The 14,028-nt window shown below is 37.1% G+C and overlaps 1 protein-coding gene across 4 annotated transcripts in view; it reads right to left on the reverse strand.

Annotated features, from left to right (window-relative positions):
* LOC108094498 (CUGBP Elav-like family member 2) overlaps positions 1 to 14,028 on the reverse strand; it is a 121,353-nt gene that overhangs the window by 38,447 nt on the left and 68,878 nt on the right. For 3 of the 4 annotated variants that reach the window (XR_001771553.2, XR_001771554.2, XM_017195098.2), the window contains exons 3-4: positions 9,259 to 9,743; positions 2,234 to 2,316 (exon numbers count right to left, since the gene is read on the reverse strand). Coding sequence is in view for 2 of the 4 variants with exons in the window: in XM_017195098.2 (XP_017050587.1) it covers positions 2,234 to 2,316; positions 9,259 to 9,743 (568 nt within the window). In the remaining 2 variants the exon portion in view is untranslated. Of the gene's footprint in view, positions 1 to 2,233; positions 2,317 to 9,258; positions 9,744 to 10,135; positions 10,541 to 14,028 lie in introns of those variants that run through there. The other variant, XM_017195099.2, reaches the window with a different exon arrangement.

Raw genomic sequence — 14,028 nt, forward strand, 5'->3', positions numbered from 1 at the left:
CTATTGGGGCAATTATCGGCCGGTCTGCACTTAATCAGCGAAAAGTGGCTCATGAAATGCAGCACTGCGATATGTTATCGATATAGAAAAGAAGTAATTGATTGGAAATCAAGAATAATATATATTTTATAAATTCTTTATACTTCTTTTTATGTGTTTTTCAAATATTTATTTATTTTGACCAAACTGCACTAAAAAACTGGCTTTAAATTTATTGTTAGACTTATGCTATTTATATTATCCAAGTAATGAGAAAATTCGAAACATATTGAAAATATCCTTTCGGCATTCCCAGCAATCAACATGAATTTCCAAAGGCATTTCCCCCATTTCGATAACAATCGCAAATTGTGCAAGAAAATTACAAGGCAACGTCAAAGGCTGTCAGTGGAACTGCCAAAAGCAGGAACAACAACGATGGGAATCAAATGCAGCACGCACATGTCCCGTTATTCGCCCTTTAACCCGTCATCGCCCCAAACGTTCCATAGCAATTTTCTAAAATAAATATCGCAGCTGCAGCCACGAAGCTACATGCAAATTATGTCAGTTCCCCTTTTTCGAAGCCGATAACGTGATGACATAAGCATTGTCCCGAGTTTTCCCGCATTTCCCCCGACCACAATTTTTTTTTTCGGAGCTAACACATGGCTTTCAAATAATAATAATATTCAATGCTTATTTGATGGCGATATTCAAAAAAAAAAAAAAGAAAAAAAGAGGGTTACAAAAAGAAAACAAAAAAGTGGGAACCGAAAAATAAAAAGCAACACTGCTAAATGTCGCTCGCTTTTGCTGACGTCGCTCGCTATCTTCTGACCTCTCCTCGAACCACCCATCCCACTATATATTTTCCCTTTGCACTTGTGCTGACAACTTTTCCAGGACTTTGCTTGCTTTTCCGCTTTTCAGCTGCTTCTGCTCCAAAGTGCAAATTGACATTTTTGTGCCTGCGGTTTGCTCTCTTTCCGCCAGAAAAAGAAATGGCAAATTGACCGACTATGTGAACATCCTTTGTATTGAACGGCGCGTTTCAACAATCAATAAAAATGGAGACATTTTAATTCTTCAATTTTAATTAGTAATTTTTTTTATCAATTTGTTTATGTTCTCCTGTTCACTATAAGATTAAAAATATTATTAGTTGCCTTTTTAAATCAATCTTAACAATTAACGCTTTTCTTTAAATTTTATAATTCTTATTTATGAAAGAAACAAATTGTTTGACTATTTCATAATACCCTCATAAAAAAACGGAACAAAACTGAAAAAAACTTTTGGCGCGTGTCTTGTGCTAACAATTTTTGCAATTTTTTTGTGTTCGTTCTTTATTTTTAAGCTGCCACAGGACACAGGGCTAAACTTTTAAAATTACTTGCATTTTATAGGGAAAAGTCTCGTAGTGAACAACAAAATAAAAAAAAAACACTGTATTGGAAAATAGAGAAGGAAGAATTTCACGTTCCGCGATTTTTTTGTGGGGCGCTTTACACAAAGATTTCCCCTTGCGATGCATTTTATTTTAGTTCCTCGGTGTTCAGCCTTTTTTGTGCGGTGTCATGGCTCTGTCAGTCCAAACGCCAGTCAATCTGTCAGTCAGCGAGTCAGTTAGCCATAATGAAGGAGGCGAGAGGAATCACGACGATGATGCTACCACCAACCCACCATCCCCATCCTCCCCATCCGCGCCTCCTGGCTGTTGTCCTGTCAAGCGGATGATAGCGTTTCATGATAAGTTTATAGAGTTTTTCCTTGTTTGTGTCAGATCAGCGAAAATTCCAATTAAAGGCTAAGTTGGCCGGGACTATTTCAATTCTTTTTTTCTTAACCCACTTTGGCCTCCAAAACACTTCTTTGCAATTTGAAACTGACAAGGGGAAATCGAGTGGTCGATGAATGGAAAGTCCCAAGAAAGTAAATATAAATATATATTTCCTTTCACTTTTTACGTTCTTTTATAAATAAATGATTTGGAAATTTCTTTCTTGCATAATAGTTGCATAATTTGGAAAATATTTTTGCACAACCCTCAAGACAAAGCTGCAAAAGCAACAAACCTTCCCACTATAATATATATTAAAATCTATAACAAACAAGAAATACCAAAATGGTATTTTATATTTTTTGTGGGGAATATTCAACCATTCATCCGGTAGATTTCTAAAAACCCAACATAAAGTTTTAAAGAAGGGATGAGCTAGATAAAATCGTTACACAAATCAAAATTTCTTACCCCATTCAGCGTCTTCACATTATGCAAAGCATCCTGGGCTTTCAGGGCGGCGCGTCTCGTATAGAACGTCACAAAACAGCAACCTGGAAAATAAAGGGAAAGGCATAAGATTAGCATGGGGTTTAAATTGAAGTTTATTTTCGAGCGAGCGTCAAAAAAGGTGGCACTGGGAAATTATGAAAATTATTATTATTAGCAGAGCTGGGCTAGGGAAAATACCCGAATGGGAATCGTGTGGAAAGAAAGGAAGCCATGGGCGTCGCTAAGGGGCCAGAAACGAGGCAACAACATGACAGCCTGGCACTAAATTAAACATTATAGCCCCAACAAATGTGTCGCGATTTAGAGCGGAGTGGAAGTTTCCATGGGCGGCGGGTGCCAAGAAGGGGTTGGCCCACTCTTTTGGGCCGAAGAAGGGTTGGCAAGGTGTTTTAATTTATAAGGGTTCGAGTTGATGGCAAATGTGGCAAGCATATTAAGTGATACTTAAAGTCAAACATCAAGCGTAGAAATGCCCTTTTCGCCCCGTAAATGCATATCGTATAATTTTCAGATTTAGATACACATAAAACACTTAAATCTAGTTCTTTGCAGTTTACTTTTCCGTATTTCCAAAACTGTGCTCTATAACTAATGAGAAACTTTAATAACAGTACGAAAATGTATGCCAAGTTTTTAATTAAAAGAAACTTCAATATCACATCTGCTTAAAAATAATTTACACAGATTTTAAATGTCCCTTTAAATTCCACCCGAAAACATTTTATCTGCGTATTTTATTTTTCTCTCCTTTTCACGGCATTCCATTTCCATTTCGGCAAAATAATTTTTTGTAGGTTCTATTTTGGATGTGGCAGAAATTCCCTTTCTTTTATGTGCCAAATCTGTGGCCAAGTTACATACACACACACTCCCATCCAGAGCTTTGGTTAAATCCATTTCCGGCTCCTGCACACACACACACGGCTTTTCCTGCATCCTGCACACCATTTCACCCATCGCCACCCGCTCTGCAACCCCAATTCAAGGCCTACCTCAACCTCAGGTGCAGCAGTGTGTGATGGCAGCGATGGTTACAACAAAACTTAATACGGCAATGCAATAGTTGCATAATGCAATTACCCACCAGCGTATCGGCGGCATTTAGCGGTGGCCATTTTGGTTGGCCGCTCTCAGCCGGGCTTCAAGTGGAAAGTGGGCAGTGGGTGATGTGCCACCCGGAAAATATCCCACCCCCAACATGGCCCGCCCGCACAGGTAATTCAATCTGTCGCAGTTTTTTGCCATGTCACCACCGAAATTTTTCTGCATTTTTCACATATTTGCAAATATTTTCATTTCTCGTTCTGGCCTTTCTTTTTCTGCCGTTAAATATCCGGCAAAGGGAGGTTAGACGCAGGCGTCGCCACATCCGACGTGCGAGTGAGTTATGGGATCCGCCGCTTTTCCATTTTCAAAAATTTAAAAATGAGGAATTCACCATTTCACGCTTAAACTTTACTAAAGTTCGGAAATATGTTTCCTATTATATGATATATGAATAAATATATATTATAGGATATATTAACTAGTTAAATCACATAAACAACCCAAAATATTCATCAAAATAGGTATGACATGGTTCTTTTTCTAGAGAAGGTTTTGGGTGAATCCTCAATCCAAAGACAACTATTATTTCTTTTGCATCCCTATCATGTTCCACTTAAGTCCAAGGAAAGCAAACCGACTATCGAATGACACCCTACTTCGATTTCATTTCGCAGATTAAATATCACTTAAAATTAAACTATCGTTAAATGTAACAAATGAAGGAAAATCGAAACCATTTGGAATGCAATAAAACATGGTCGGCGAGGATGGATTCTAAGTCAGGGGGTCGGTCGGGGGGCTATAGATAAGAAAACCAATCGAACGATAACGAAGGAGGAGGCAACGAAACTGCATCAAAACAACGCAGAAAACGAAGAAAAATCTCACACAATTCCCATTATGTGCATGTCAACTGCAGTTAGAATCAAACACAAGACACACAACCAAAAGGAACAAAGCTATAAAAAAAACAACAAGCACGGCAAAGGAGGAAAAGTAAAGGAAAAGCCAAAGAAAATCGAAGGAAAAGCAGCAGGAATAAAGCTGAAAACGACACCCAGTCACGTTTTTGGACAAAAAGAACTTAATCCCGGCAAGTGGGCGGAAGATGAAATCGAGAGCCGCCAGACAAGACGTGCCAAAGTCCGGCAAAAAGGATACATACGTATATCTACCTCGAAATATATATTTATATCCACCCACTCGCCATAAAATACAAACCCTTTGGACACACGTTTGTGGACGAGAAGAGCAACGAAACGAATTAATCGAAGTTAAATAAATCAATGTCTTTAAACATTGCCACCCACAGATTTACTGACTTCGACTAAAAGAACACAAAGTAAATGGAACCGAGGACGAGATTCAACACATCAAGGAACAAGAATGCACCTAGTGCAAGAACAAGTCACAGGATTGGTTTTGTGTCTAAGTACAGTGATTTGGATAAAACAGCAAACTGAATTCTTAACTAAGTAACTCTTCTCACAATTAATTTTTGCATTTTAATGAATCAAGATTTTCATAAAAGATAAGGAGTATAATTTAGTAATCGTCAAAAATAATTGTGCCGTATGGTGCCAATAATTATTAAAATAAATATTAGGCATATTATTTAAAAATTTTGAATATGAAGTATAGCTAGAAAATATAGTTTTCCAAAAAAACACAACCAATTCGAAGTGCTTCAATAGCAACTAAAAGTCATGACCAAATTACAATTTCACGAAAAACTTAACAAAAATCGTACTCAAACTGTGCGAAATTTACTTGCTTACTTCCTGCATTTGAAATTGAAATTCGCAGTTTCCTTCGGCGCGCAGCAAAAGCTAGGGGTGTGCAGAATAAAATTAAGTGAAATTTTATGCATTTTTCACGCTCAGTGCAGCGGCTAAATAAAAATGTCAAGAGCACAAAGTTTCTGGAAGAGGGCAAATATAAAAAAAAGGGAAGGGGCCGATGAAGGCGTAAGATAAGTGCGTTACTTTTCCTCTTTTTTTTTATTTTTGGGTGGAAAGACATTGGACAGCTGGTCTTAGAGTAAGGAAAAGCTTTTCAAAATGAAGTTCTCAAGGCAACCGGGAGATAACGAAAACGGGGACACAAACGCAGCAAACACCCAAGGAAATCTGCTAACTGACCAAGCTCTCCCCTGAACTCTTCCATAAAAAGAACCCCCACACTTGACCCCGATTTCTAACTCACTCTCTGTGTGAATTATATTATTTCTTTTTCTTGGTTTTTGGCTGGTTCCTCATCTGCTTTTCTCAGTTTCTCCTTCTTTGGTTTGGTCAGCGAGTTAGTTTTTTATAAGGCGGAGGTCATAAATCACAGGCTCTACCAAAAAAGTGGGCGTCGGGGGAGCGGTGGGCGGGGCTGCCTTAATGGGAAAGAGTGACATATGGTCTTGTTTTGGGTTGGAGTGAATTCACAATTGAATATGGTCGAGGTGGTTAATCTGCAGTAGCTTAAGGGTATAAAAGCGATGGTGATTAGGATTAGCATAAAATTAAGGTTTTCTTTTACATTCCACTTCAATTTCATTACGTTGATAAAAACGGGAACATTAAACCACTCAACTTTATAAAAAATGAGGGTACTTTTAATTAAATTGATTTAACATTCGCTATTTGGATAAAAGAAATTGAATTCAAAAAATGTAATATCGGTTTTTATACAGGATCGGCACAAATCCATAACTTTTTAAACTAAGAACAAGCTCTGAGCATATATGTTAACTTGTATTTGAACGATTTTACTTCGAAACTTTATTCTTGTAATTTTTAATTGGAATTGACTTGATTTCCCTTTAAATTTGAACAACGTTTCGCCGTGAGAAATCTAAATTTCTTCCTAGTTGGCTGCGTTTTGTTGGCCACAAAGCCGCGGAAAACTTGAAAATGCCAAACCAAAAAGACCACAAAACATTTTACAGGTTACCCCCCACCAGCCACTTCCACCTTTGCAGCAGCTCACTCAATATCGAATTAAAAGCTACCTGTCCCTACCTTTTCTTACCTGAAACAATCCGAAACGGGAACCGCAGAAAATCCTTGTCGCTTTGCTTCGCTGCCTCCACTCGGCGACCACGCCCCCCAGCCCCATAATGCCCATTTATCCCGTATTCCGGGAATGCTCCCCGTACTATCGCTGAACCGCAAGCGCTAATAAATTATGACCCAAGCGCTTAACCTTGTGCCGCTCTGGCTTCCACCACCCACCACCCACTTTCACCGTCCCCGTTAACCTTCACACCTCTCACCTTTATCTGCTGGCCGCAGTGCAACAAAAACAGCAACCATAAAACCGCAACACCCGCAACAACATAGAAAGCCCAAAAGGGGCGGAAAACTTCGGGGGGAAATTGCAGGAAAAACTGCCCGCTAACGAAATTTAGTGCCCCAAAAAGGATAACAGTTTCCAAGGGGGTTAACAGAAGAGGGGAAGCATTAGCCCAGAAATACTTGGCCGAAACGAAAAGGAAATTTTTTCGGTTTAAACCTTTCATGTCGTTGTTGTTGTTGGATTTTCTTGTTATTTACGAGTTTCTGGTTCAGAGGTCAACCATCGCACTTAAAAGTGTCATTTTGCATTTTGTTTGGTTTAAAGGAAAAAGCAAGACAGCAACTAAAAAAACCTACTCGCAAAATGCAACAGACAAAAGCTAGTAGCAAAAAAGTTGCACAAGTCTAAGGATATGGATGAGGTCCTTTAGCCAACTGGTAGCCAAAAACTGGGTTAAATTTTGCCATCTAAATGGAAATGTTGTTAGCAGGAAGTTTGGCTGGCTTAAACCGAGAAAAAATTCATACAATGAAAGAAAATAATGTTCCCGAAAAGGTCTACATGAAAAGCAGTTTAGAAAAAGATTGGTGAAAGTGAATCCATATAATTTAAAAAAGGTAAAAAATATTTTTGTAATAACTAATAAACCCTAAAATGTTAGGGTATGTAGTTGTTTTTGATTTTATTTTTTTAACATACAAATTTACTGCGTACCGTATGCATTAAACTGTTTTTTGTTTCTAAAGATTTAATAAAATAAGTTTTAAAGTTTTTACTTCAAGCCCGCTATTCCCCTCGAAGATTTCGCAAAGTGTCAAGGAAAAAAGAAATTTTGTGTTCATTTTTCCCCCAACTTTCTTTGTAGGTCACTGGCACGCCCACGGAAAAAGCGGACCGCCTACTTTTCCTACTTTGCGATGACATAAATAATAACTTTGAAATGCAATTTGTGTCGATTTTGTGTTTGTGACTTTCGCAAGAGCCTTTCAGCTTTCTTAGTTCGCTGGCGACAAAAATATCAGCAATAAAAGCAAACATCCTCACATGAGCACTTGGGGAGTGGCAAAAGCTGTGACTACTTTTCGCTGCTTGTCATAAATCATCAACACAACGCGCCACTTAAGTGCTTCTAAAACAGTTTTACCCACTCCGCCCCTGTCACGCCCCTTTTTTCGGACACTACTGACCAGAGCTAAAACGCCACACCCACTTTTACAAAAATAAGGATGAACCTGTCAGCGGCAGTTGCAATACGTAAAAAAAAGGGAAATACAGATGGAAAAGCTAAATAGACAGTTGGATATGGAATAACAATGACGCAAAGTAAACAAAACGTTTTCGAAATACAAAATATAAAAACACACAATGGCAACGAGACAAGAATGAAATCTCTCACAGAGAAATATGAATAGAAAACCCGAGCAAAATGGCAATTGGAAATGGAAAAGATTAGAAGTGGAAATGTCGTTATGAATGAATGGGGGAAAAGAGCACATCGATAAAAATGGAAACTTGACTGCAGTTGAGAGGCCTCAGAAAAAGATGCCGAGAAATGAACAGAACAATGAATATATTGGAATAATGAAAAGGGAGCGAAGGGCTGGTTGAATGCCACTGAGTTTTATCTCTGTAAAAAAAATACGTACTATAGGCTGAATTCCGCACGACAAGCAAACAAAAAAAAGTAGATTTGCATAATGCCTTAATTTGCTTAGTGTAAATTGAAAAATGTAGTATGGACTGTTTAAGAAAGACTAGAGTTGCAGAAATTAAATAAAATTAAGAAAATAAAAACATATTTAGGTTATAATAATTTTTATGATAGTTATAATATTTAATAGTTTTTGGTCAGATTCTAATCTCGTACATAAAGGCAAATTTAATACTGTGACTTGTGTTATTTAATTCAAAAGTCCCACACCAAATTTTGTTTCCAATCTCCATTAGCAAAGCTCAAGGCTATTGAAATTTCTGCTCAAACACAAATAGCGAACAAAAAGCAATTTGCTGATGAAATGAAATGGCAATTGCCATTGCAAGTGAATGCAATTAAAAGGGAGAGAAGGAGACATTGAAAGATATGTGTGCCCTGAATGTTCGACGTTCGTATATTTGTGTTCTGGCTAGACCAATATCTCATATTAATTCTGTCTGTACTTCTATCATTTCCATGAAGGGGAAGAAGTTTTGGCGCAGCTTTTGGCTATTTACCGCAACAAATTCGTGTGTAATTTATCAGCCAGACAAAAGCTATGTATTGGGACCCCCACATTGGTCTTTCCAAAAGATGAACGCTTTGTCAGAACTTGCATTAAAAACAAACTCATGAAAGTTTGGACCTTTAGGCGGCAAATAGTATTTTGTAGCATACTGCTTGGCAAAAATTTATGAAGACAAACACATGCTTTAAATTGGCGGACTGCTCAAGCAATTGAATTTATTTCAAATTCAATCAATTTTGTGAATTATCAATTGCGATTAATATAATCAAGATTGGTAGATCGCTTTTAGGAGCGATATAATATGCATACTTTTGTTTTTAGTTTGTTTTTGTGTATTTACATTTATCCTCTGTTCCTTTCTGATAGTTGAACCCTAAAGTTAACTCTAAATAACAACCCACAACAATCATCTATGTACATATAACTCACCCTTGCTGATTCCGGTGGCCTTGTCCCTCAGCACATTGATCGAGTGGACAGCCCCGTACTCCTCGAACATCTCGCGCAGCTGCGACTCATCCATTGACTTGGGCACCTGTCCCACAAACATCTTGATGTTATCCGGATCCGGCTCCTTCTCGCCGTACGTAACCGTGGCGTCCGTGTCCAACCGGAAGCATGCGTCATCATCGACCAGCGCTACGACATTTCGGTTGGCGCTGCACGGATTGTTGTTGTTGTTGTTAACCAATCCAGCGGCGGACATTATACCGTTACTTCCAACGGGAACAAGAGCGTTGTTATTGTTGCCCAAGCTCGGATTGTTGTTGTTACCGCCGCTTAAGCTATTGTTGTTGCTGGTGCAGCCGTTGTTGTTGTTGTTCAGCAGCGACGGATTGTTGTTGTTGCTGTGAATGGGACTGTTTGGCAGGCTATTTGTTGCACTGCTGCTCTTATCGCTCATACCAAAAGCACTGCGAAGAAAAAAAATAAAGGGTGCCTTATTAGTAAGGTGGCCACTCGATAATAAAGCATTATTTATATTCATAGCCATATAAAAAATTCATTTTTTTAAAACAGTTTTTAACAGTTTTAGATATAATACTAACTTAATTGCGAACACGAATGAAAACCGTTAAAAAAATATTTCATAGAGAAGTACAAATGTTTTTAAATCAAAGTTTGGTTTAAAGTTTGGGTTTTATATTCATTATACATGTTCATTTCAATTAGTTACGTTATTCTATTTACGGTCAAAATTGACCACATTGCCCACTCAATTTGAATTAGAATACTTCCAAACAAGTGCCCACTGTAACATTCTTTAATATTTACTGTTAAATCACACCCACACACACACACTTACTCTAGGTAGATATCGTTGTTCTTTTCGGAGAAATCGAAAATCATGCGGCGATTGGCCAAAAACGAAGTGCGACTGCTGAACATATTTGCGATCTCAAACTAATTTTTTACACTGTCGACGCGAATGAAGAACGGGAGAACTTTAGACTTTTAATTTAGCGGCAGCCAATTACCAATACCAATACGCTTCACGTTTACTGTTAACGCACACGGACACTCCAGGTCGGATTGATTAAATTAAGGGCCAAAATAAATACTTCCACTTAACACGGCACTCAAAACTCAACGTGACTAATTAAAAAAGCTATATATTTAATAAATATATAATCGCAGCGCCTTCGCTTCTTCTTTTTCCTCCTCGCACTTCCTTTCTGGTCAATCGTCGATGGACAAATGGACGAGAATTGGGGAAAGCGAATGGAATATAACAGGTGGAAGACCACTTTCCAAAAGATTCCAGCGGGAGTGTGGGGAGAGGAATCGGAGAGAAATGGTAGCTCCAAGGTCAGTAGCCAAAACGAAGAAGAGAGGATCAAAAGCCGAGAGAGGACCAAAAGTCGAGAGCGGATCTAGGCCTGGAAGGGAGAAGGGATAGAAAGACACCAGGGAACCTTATATTTACACAGAATATTAATTTATGGTGAATGGAAGTATATATTATATATAATATATTAAAAAATTTTAACCATCTAAATCAGTGCTTCCCAAACTTGACGGGACCGCGACCCATCTACACGAAATTTTTAAGTTCTATATAATCAGGACAATCAGGACCCACAAAAAATCTAGCTGCGACCCACTCTTAGGAAAATAGTGCTCTAGATACCTTAACGATTCAGTTAAAGATATAACCAGGTTTAAAGTCCTCTAGTGGTTCATTATGTGTTATGAGATTTCACATTACTTCTCAAATGGACTTTAAAGCTAATTCGTAGACATAAAACGACTTCGACTTCAGCTTGAGTGAACCTTTCTTGTTTGGCTTGGCGATTTTCTGGCCGAGTAAACCTCAAATAGCATTAACCTAATGGCCATTTGCTTGTGTAAATAAACGATTTTAGCTTTTTTCGAATAGAATTGGGTCAGCTGAAACGCGATGAGCAAACACTTGGACAAGGACACCTGATGATTAAACGGTTTCTGTCCCCTTGCATGTACAGTTTAGAGCCAATTAATAGTGTTACTATAAATATGAAAACATTATTTATTAACGTGCAAGTATGAAGTAGTATTATCTGATTATTTTAGTTTAAAGCTCGATAAAACAAAACCATAAAGACACCAGAAAAAAAATGAAATATTATTCGTATTTTTTTTTTTAACATTGAAAACAATGCTAGTAATTTGCCCGCTGCAGTATTTGCATGTGGTGAATAAAGTGTGAATAAAATGAATTAGCCAAAAAGGAAATATAGTATAGGGTCGGATAACAGGGCGTAGCGTTCACGGAGACGGTTAGGTTACGCAGAGAAATGGTAATGACAAGGTTTTTTTGTTTGAATAATTTGAAATTTGACTTGACATGGAAAAATCGAAAGGTTTTAATTAAGAAAAGTATTTTAATTATATTCAGATATATTTAAGCTAAACGTGTATGTAATTTAACATCTCAATAACTTTTTATTTCATAATAAAAGAAATCGGAATTTGTATAGTGTTTTGCTTTCCTTTTTTTTTTTGCTCTTAATATCTTTAAAATTTAGCTTTTAATATGTAAAGGGTTGTCATTCTGTTCTAGTATTTTCATCCCTCGGCGATTTCTTTGTTGCATTTTGTAATTTGAACTTCTTTGCGCTTTGCTTTCCAGACTGTAAACTTTCTTGGTCGCCAAGTCTCTTTCCGCCTAACCCTTTTCTGGCTTTTTCGTCTTGTCTTGACTTTAATTTAGTTAAAGTTTGACAATCACTGGGGAGAAAGAGAAGATGCCACGCCCCTATACAAGTCGGCAAGATTGAGGGGCTTTCCGGGGAAAGGTCTTAAATTGCATCGACCCTTTGACACAATTATTGCATTTCTTTGCAGTGAAAAAATTGTTCCCTGGGTTATTTGAAAATTAAAGTTGGCTACAATTAAATCTGTCATGAAGCCTATAACATTAACCTTTACATTTTCCCGTAAATAAACAAAAAAAAAGCCTTAATACGCACAATGTATTTTGGAATATTAAAAATATTTATTCACAGTGTACATTGTACATGATACAAGTTCAGCTTAGGATCCAATAAAACATGCAATTGCGACAATTTTACCCAAACTTTTTTAACCGAAAAACAAAACTTTTTCACCCCAACAACAACAGCAACCAAACAACATTACGAAGAACGAACGAGTAAAACGAACTGAACTTTGTTGCTATCAAAGTTCAAACTGCAATTCATCTTCATCAACAAAAAGTATGCAATAAAAAGAGCAAGTAAGTTGTATATCCGATATGTTCACATGAAAAATACCCATCGATTCCTTACAAGTCTTACAAAAATAAAATATTTTCTAATCATCAAGAAATAAGGAATTCGTTTTGAAACAATTAAAATCGAAAGATTTTTAATAAATAGTAATCCAATATCAACGTTGTTTTCCAAACTTTTAAAATTTAAGTTAAGCTAAAAAGTTGCAGCTTTTTATTCTTCATTTTTCTTTTTGACAAGACTATCGCATTTGTGTGTCAATTTAATGCTTCCTGAAGGCTGAAATCCAGTTACAAATTTCACTCTTTAAATTTTTAGTCAAACTTTGGTCCCGTTCTTTCCTTGACTTTTTCTTAGCATTTATCTTCATTTGTCGGAGCAGAAGGAAAAGCCAAAGGACCTGGTGCTATAGCAGCTGTCAACAATTTGCCGACCGCAAAATTGTCGGGGGAGCCAAGTGGGAGTGTTTGAAATTGGGCATAGAGATTTTGCTTGGACCACGCCTTCGATTCTCCCGAGAAAGTCACTAATTTGCTTGATTACTCCGGAGAATATCCGGCGGCGGAGAAATTTGAAATCTATTATAAAAGTTTTTTAGCCTCAAAATGAGGGCTCACTTGGGATCTCCGTCTGAGATGCTGAGCGGATGGAATCCAGGACAGGGAAAATCATTTTCGACGGCGACGACATGGGTCAACACTTTGACGGGCACAAGGACAAAGAGTCAAAACTTCTCCAACAAAGACGAAGAAAATGAAGAAAACACATAGTAACTGCTCAAAGGCACTTGGAAAAATATTCTATGCAAAAATTAGATTGATGAAATTCTATAAAAAAAACATCTTTTTTATTTTTTATCTATTTTATTTGTTTATAATTAAATAAATTTGTGTTAATATTTTCTCCGAGATAAAACTTTTATTTTTATTTTCCTCATAAAGCTCCATGTCTCTTTATTGAACATCTTAATTATATTTTTTTTAAGTGATGGGTAGCAGCTGAAAATTCTTTGAAAACTTTAGCTTGTCTTTATTTTGTATATTTTCCTTTTTGTATTTTGGATCTTTCTTATTTTGCAGGTGAGTTGGATAATTTTTTTTTACGTCTAGCGTCTGCTCCACAACAAATCAAGTGCAAAGTGGAATCCTCCACTTAATGTTTGTTGTTTTTTTTGTGCTGTTTTGAGGAGAGTGAACTTTTGATTCTTGTTATTTTGTTTCTCATTTCTCTTTGTTCTCCTTGATTGGTTTTTGTTGCTAGTGCGGTGTTCTAGAGACGGGAAATCAATGGGAATACAAAAGAGAAACCAAGTGGATTTTGTGAAGAGCTTTAACATTGTAATTTCTGAAGTAGGGCACAAAAAAGAATCGAGGGTTGCTTAATAAGATCTTTACTATGAAAAGTTCAGGTGAAATCTTAAAAAATGATTGGTGGAGCCAACTTGGTTTATAATATACGTAATTGCTTCTTTTGAATCGTATGCTAT

The sequence above is a fragment of the Drosophila ficusphila genome, unplaced genomic scaffold (assembly GCF_018152265.1).
Source record: "Drosophila ficusphila isolate 14025-0441.05 unplaced genomic scaffold, ASM1815226v1 contig_607, whole genome shotgun sequence".
In the NCBI taxonomy this organism is placed as follows: Eukaryota; Metazoa; Arthropoda; class Insecta; order Diptera; family Drosophilidae; genus Drosophila; species Drosophila ficusphila.